This window comes from Acyrthosiphon pisum, chromosome A1 (genome assembly GCF_005508785.2).
Source record: "Acyrthosiphon pisum isolate AL4f chromosome A1, pea_aphid_22Mar2018_4r6ur, whole genome shotgun sequence".
NCBI lineage: Eukaryota > Metazoa > Arthropoda > Insecta > Hemiptera > Aphididae > Acyrthosiphon > Acyrthosiphon pisum.
Genome location: NC_042494.1, coordinates 152245144 through 152252126, shown reverse-complemented (window position 1 = coordinate 152252126; position 6983 = coordinate 152245144). Strand labels below are relative to the sequence as shown.

At 27.7% G+C, this 6983-nt stretch overlaps 1 protein-coding gene across 1 annotated transcript; it reads right to left on the bottom strand.

Annotated features, from left to right (window-relative positions):
* Positions 1–542: 542 nt before the first annotated feature.
* Positions 543–2116, bottom strand: LOC115033579 (EPM2A-interacting protein 1-like). Its single transcript, XM_029486393.1, has 2 exons — positions 2008–2116; positions 543–850 (listed from the first exon to the last, which is right to left on the bottom strand). The coding sequence occupies exons 1-2, from the start codon at positions 2114–2116 to the stop codon at positions 543–545; spliced, it is 417 nt and encodes a 138-aa protein (XP_029342253.1).
* Positions 2117–6983: the final 4867 nt, after the last annotated feature.

Genomic DNA, 6983 nt, shown 5'->3' with positions numbered 1-6983 from the left:
GTAGTTAATTCTGTTACCAAAAAATCTAAAAAATACATAAGCACAATTTATTTTTATAGTCATTTAAGCTCAAATTTGGACGAAACCACATATAAAAAAACCTGGAATAACTATTTCAGTTATTTTGTTGTGATTGTATATTATTGAAACTTCTAAAGTATACTATTATATATCTATGATAGTACCACGATTTGTTGTTGATGTATAACGCATTATAAGTACCTAAACCTAATGGATATTGTGATATGATTAATTTGGAATTTATTATAGGTACCTAATATAGGTCAATTTTTTTTAAATACTATAGACTATAATATAATATTATGTCTTATACCTAAATGACATATATACTGACATACCGTCTCCGCTCAGAATCGCTTTTCTTATACAATGATATTATATCATTGAATTCAAATTTAATATCATCCATTATACAGTGACCCACTTGTAACCTACTGTATAACAGAGCGAAATCCACTTACCCACCTTTTTTATTTTATAATTCAAAATTTGTCTTATTATGATACTGTAGTAATAGTTACTTAGTGAGACGTTTGGAACTGCTTGTTAGCAGCGTAGCTTGTAAGCAGCGTAGCTTGTAAATTTTCGTCACTTAAGTTAGTTCTGTGCTTATATTTGACGTATTTCATTTTTGAAAACGTCTGCTCACATAAGTATGTTGAGCTAAATAATGACATAATTTCACACACATGTTTTTTGAGATTTGAAAATGATTCCTTCGGCAACATGGCGTAAAATTGTTGGAAACGGGACTCCTTGAAATATTCTTTGAAATTTTTATTTGATATGAGCTCGATAACTTCAAGCTGGAGCTCTGTCGGTGATGTTTCTATACAATATAAGTCATATAAATGTGATTGACGAGTTTATCTATTATTAGTTAGTGTTAGTATATATGTATAACTATTATAAGTTGTTATGAATAATACCAAAAGAAAATATTATAAATTCATTTTATTTTGTTAGTCAATTCAATAAAAATAAATTAAAAACAATGGAAATAAATATATTATTTTCAAAACATTAATTAGCTTGGCGGGCCGGTGCAAAAAGCTTGGCGGGCCGTAGGTTGAAGACCCCTGGTATAGAATATAGAGTATACGCTAAATTAGTAAACTGGTGTTAGTGTATACATAACTATACGATAGCGTGATAGACCGCATACCGTAGTATATATTATAGTATGGGAAACTTTCAAACATCAAATAAAAATTGTTCATCAAAAAATGGAGCACCTTCCTGTTTTATTGTTTTTATGTAGGTACATATTTTAAAAGTATTTTTATACGATCCCAGTTCTAATTAAAATACGATACGTGTCAAACTTATTCAACAAATACCTTTTTCTTAATAATATTAATCACATATTGGTAGTAGTGATAAATTAATATATGGTATAATTAACTACCAATATAATTTTCATATACATTTTAATGTCTTAGAAACTACACAAACGAATTTTGATTTAGATATATCAACATTTTCCATTAAATCATTCACTTAACAATTCACCAATATTGGCTTACATTTGACTTCACAACCAAGTAAATATCACACAATGACATAGATGATACCTTCATGGCTTGGATTTGTTTATAGGGAGCTACATTTAAGCAATGTTATAAACATTAGCTAAACGAAAATTTGATATATGGTTGTATCCTGTATTCTGATCTGTAGTGAATCCTAACAACAACTAAACTAACAATGCGTTTTATTTGAAATCATTAAAAATAACGAATAAATTGTATATGTTTATCGTCACCATCGTTATTCTATGCTAGGTATTAAATACATACGTGTAAATTTATTTTTTCTTGAAAAATGTCGGTCCAAACTATCATATGACGCGTGTTTCACCTGTCAATAACACGGTAGATCAATGCTTTTTCATAAAAATTCTGCAGATGACAAGTGCTCAAAAGACCAATTCAATGATATCCGCACAATGTTCAACAATTATTCGCTACTGTTATGTCGTCTTACCATCGCCGTTATTATTATTTCCTACGTCGGGCCCCGTGTCGGGGCAACCACCGATAACGACGCCCAAAGATACCAAAGTCGTCTGATGCCCAGGTTTTTGAACGGACATTACGTGACATGGCCGGCTAAGGGAGACATCGACGGGACGACGTCATATTGCGACGCAGACGGTACGCAGCCGAAGCCGCCGCCGCACATTTATTACGTGCCGGACAACGTGGTTTTCACCCGTATGCAAATGGCCGGAGACAGGGCGTTTATCGTGTCCCCGAGATACAAGTACGTCGATATTAGATAATATCTTAGTTCGTGTCGATACGTCGTGTGTTGAGAAAATGCTCAGAGTATACCTACCTATAAGACATCTGGTTGAGAAGAATGTTTGTACAACTGCGCACCAACACACGACCGCGGTTACCTACGACTTACCTGAAGCAATTCTGCACTTCAGTTTGATTTAATATGACTTTTCTTCATTGTTTAACAATGTTTTAAAGTAAATAATATTTATTGGTATTGCAATCATAAATCATAATAACCACACATTGTTATTTGTCTATAATATGTAGGACTAGTATAAGACTGTTATAATAAAATATATTATAGATAGGTAAATTATTGGTTACATTTTTTTTGCTTTTTGCACGTTTATACTATAGGTAGGTACTTTTGTGCCGTAACCCCCTAATGAAATCGTAATTTAATAAGACTAATAAATTATTAATATCAATTTTATAACATTTTAAAAATAATACGTGTTTTAAGTTTTTTATAGGTAGGTACCAGTGTATGGTACCTATATAAATACATAATACACGTGTACAGACAGGGCCCTAGGGGTTGGACTGAGCAGGGTGGCGTTGTAGGAATCACCGACTGGACATATGCGAATTGAGTTATATATTAGGGCTGACTTTTTGTGTGTTATTTTGCAATTACTACATAGATAGTGGAGAGATTATAATATTATACTAGTTAGTAGTTTCCCGGGGCCGATTTATAGTCCCGTCCACGGCAATAAGTTAAATATATATTATACAGTGTATATTTTATACAATATGTACCTACACTTATTTTATTATATTAAACAAACACTTACATCTGTAAAAATGTTCATATCATATAAGTCAAAATGCCGGCCATATTACCATAAAATAATAAACGATGAAATATACCTATAAATATTGAATTAGACAAAGTAAATGGTCACTTAATGAGAAATATTAGATGATATCAAATTTGAGACTTGAAATCATAAAAAATTGTCCACTTGATGAATTTCATTCCATATTTTACTGAGTATAAAATAAATGGATTTCATTTCAAGATAACAGTAGGTACGTGATTAATTATAATCACTGATAAGTTTTTTGTGAAAAGGTCGATTTCATTAAATGGATTACGACTACATTCTGTAAAATCCTTAAAATGGTTTTTGTTAAAATTACGATTATCTTATTATCTGATAGTAGGTACTGTTAAATGTTTAATTATTATCTATTTAAATATACGTACATTGTATTTATTTAAAGAACTTATTTTAATAACAGTAATAACACTATGTGTTAATTTTAATAATTTGTAATTATGTTTAATATTAAAACAAATTACAAACACACTTTGATTATCTGCTTCACTTTAAGCCTTGTAATAAGCTTATAAAGTTTACCCTAACCTTTACTAAACTTTTAATTTATTTATTCGGGAACTACGGACGAAAATGTTCTTATATTAATTGCAAAGTAAGCTGAGATATTTAACATTTTGTTATCTATTTATAATATTAAAATATGTAAATACATAATAAATTACTCATTCTCATATAAACCAAACAATATTTTCAAAAATATTTAAAAACTAAATTCTAGCTAATGTATTTTAGATTCTGAGTGGAACGATGAATGTATTGATTTTACAATGATGTGTGTTTTTTTTTTTAATTTTTTAATTTTTAATTTTTTTAATTTTTTTTTGTGTCTGTGTACACGATAAGTAGTCGAAATAATGCTTCGATTTTCAACTTCAGTATCTTGTTCGATCAGAAAGTGAATATCGTTGGTGCATTGGGGAGGTCAAAATTTAAAATTTCCAGTAATTTTCAAAAGCCCCGTGAAAAACAAAAGAAAAATTAAGGAAAAACGGGAATTTTTACGCAAAATCGATTTTCACAAAATTGAATTTGGTTTTTGGTGTAACTTTAAAACAAATGACCGTAGATACATGACATTTTCAATGGCTGTTTATATTTCCATTTTCTATACACGATAACATTTTCAAAATATTTTGATTTATTTTGAACTGTTTAGAGACATTTTCATTATCCATTTTTTTTTAGTTTTTTTTCTAAAAATATCAATAAAATTTTATTTGATGGATAAAAAAGCTTGAAAATTTAATAAAATGCTCCTAGTATATTTTTTCAAAGGCAGATGAAAAATATTAAAAATCGTGAGTCACAGTTTTTTTTTATAAACATTTAAAGTTCAAAAAATGACAAAATATGGAAAAATCACGAAAATTTGCAAATTATTTCGAGTTAGAAATTCATAAAAATTTTTCTTTTTAAATCTAAGATATGAAAATGTAATACAAGATTCCTTATAAGATTGTCTACCTTTATCAAACAAAAAATATCTATAAGGAAGTCAATTTAAATTTTTATGATCGTTTGAAATTCAAATTTTTACAACAATGGATATTCACTCGATTTCTCATGTAGCGATTTCCTTATTTTGTTGTAATTCAAAAACGAATAACTGCAGATAGGCATGAACCTACATGAAACCTACATGAAAATTTTACTGAATGTTTATATTAGCATTTCCTATACACCATACAATTTTGAAAATATTTTGACTCTTTTTGAGCTGTTTACGGACATTTTCAGTTTTAAATTTTTTTAGTTTTTTTTTCTATAAATATCAATAAAGTTTTATCTGTTGGGCCAAAAAGTGTATAAATTTAATACAAAGCTCCTGATATATTGTTACAATATCAGTTGAAAAATATTAAAAATACATAGGCACAATTTTTTTTTATAAGCATTTAAAGATCAAATTTTGACAAAATTTATCAAATCTTAATTTGAAAAATTATTTTGTAGTTAAAAATTTATAAAATGTTCAATTTTTGTATCTAAGAATTAAAAATTTAAAACAAGATTCCACGTAAGTAATTAATTCTGTTACCAAAAAATCTAAAAAATACATTTACACAGTTTATTTTTATAGTAATTTTAAGTACAAATTTGGGACGAAATTACATATTAAAAACCTAGAATAACTATTTTAGTTATTTTGTTGTGATTGTATAATATTATTCTTGGGTATACTTGAAACTTCTAAAGTATACTATTATATATCAATGATAGTACCACGGTTTTTTGTTGATGTATATCGCGTTATAAGTACCTAATAGATATTATGATATGATTAATTTGGAATTTATTATATGTACCTATAAGGTATAGGTCAATTTTTCTTAAATACTATAGACTATAATATAATATTATGTCTTATACTTAAGTAGACTGACATACCGTCTCCGCTCAGAATCGTTTTTCTTATACAATGATATTATATCATTGAATTCAAATTTAATACCATCCATTATACAGTGACCCACTTGTAACCTACTGTACAGCAGAGCGACATCCACTTACCCACCTTTTTTAATATGTTAATTTCATATCAGATGGGAATATATTGTACAAGTATAATGGTAATAGTATAAACGTGAAGAAAATATTAATTATATTATTTTATTTTATTATGAAAGTAAGAAACTTATTTTTTTTACTAAAAATAAAATAACACATTTGGAATCTTTTGTCGTGCTTAAATGAAAAAACAATATTATACATTTATACTTAATATTATGTCAATCTCTATCATATCAGGTATTTTAATATTTCTTAAACTATATAATTATATAAAATGTTATATAAACATTCAATACTTAGACGGCTATACCTCACTGTAAGCTTGACGTTAAAATTCAGTTAGGAATATGTGTAGTTGGGTATATTTGATAAAAATAAATTGTTTGTTATGCAGTTACGTGTATGTTAAATAAAAATAAAAAATAGCATTAAAGATCCTACTCAGCTGCTGTCTTTGCTTTTATCACAAAGTTCGTAATACATTCAAAAGTAATATTTATTATTCTAACAATAACGAAGACTTCATTTTGAATATAATTATTGCCTAGTGGCATATTTTTACACCATGACATCTCGTATAATACTTTAACAGTATATTCAGGGATGCGATTTGTACATTAAAAATGTCTACTAACAATTTTTATCTCAAACTTAATAGTTTTCAACAAAATTAGTATAGATAAATTATGATGGAAAACAATCTAATTTCAACATTTGACACTGTTTATGTCTTAGTTTTTATTATTAATGAATGAATAGAAGTTTCTCAGGAGTACACACATTTAACATATCGTATCAAATGTACAGCGGACAAATTTATATAGGTACGGACTGATGGCTCGAAAAATAAGATCCAATAATGTGTATATGCAATGGTATAAACTATAAGGAATACGTCGTTTAAATCGGCCTTTGTGAACACTGCCGAATGCTTTGGGCCCCAAAGGCTTTGAAAATAAAGCCTGTGGAAATAAATAAAAATGTTCATAGTTTCATACGTTATGTGCTTGCTATTTTGATGGTGGAAGTTTAGGTTCCATCAGATTTAACTCAACTGTTTTTTTTTTTTTTTGGTTGAAAAAGCATAACCATATTATTATGTAGAATGATATATATTTTGTTCATGAATGCGTGTACACGTCATATATTATATACAGTAAAAAAATCATATCTAATGTAACAACATTATAATTTTAGAATTCAACACATTCAATAATATGATATAGAAATGTTTAAAAGTTAAATCTTTTCAATTGTCGCCATAATGATGCTTTTAAATGAAATCAATAAAACTTTGTCATTATTTTGTTACTTT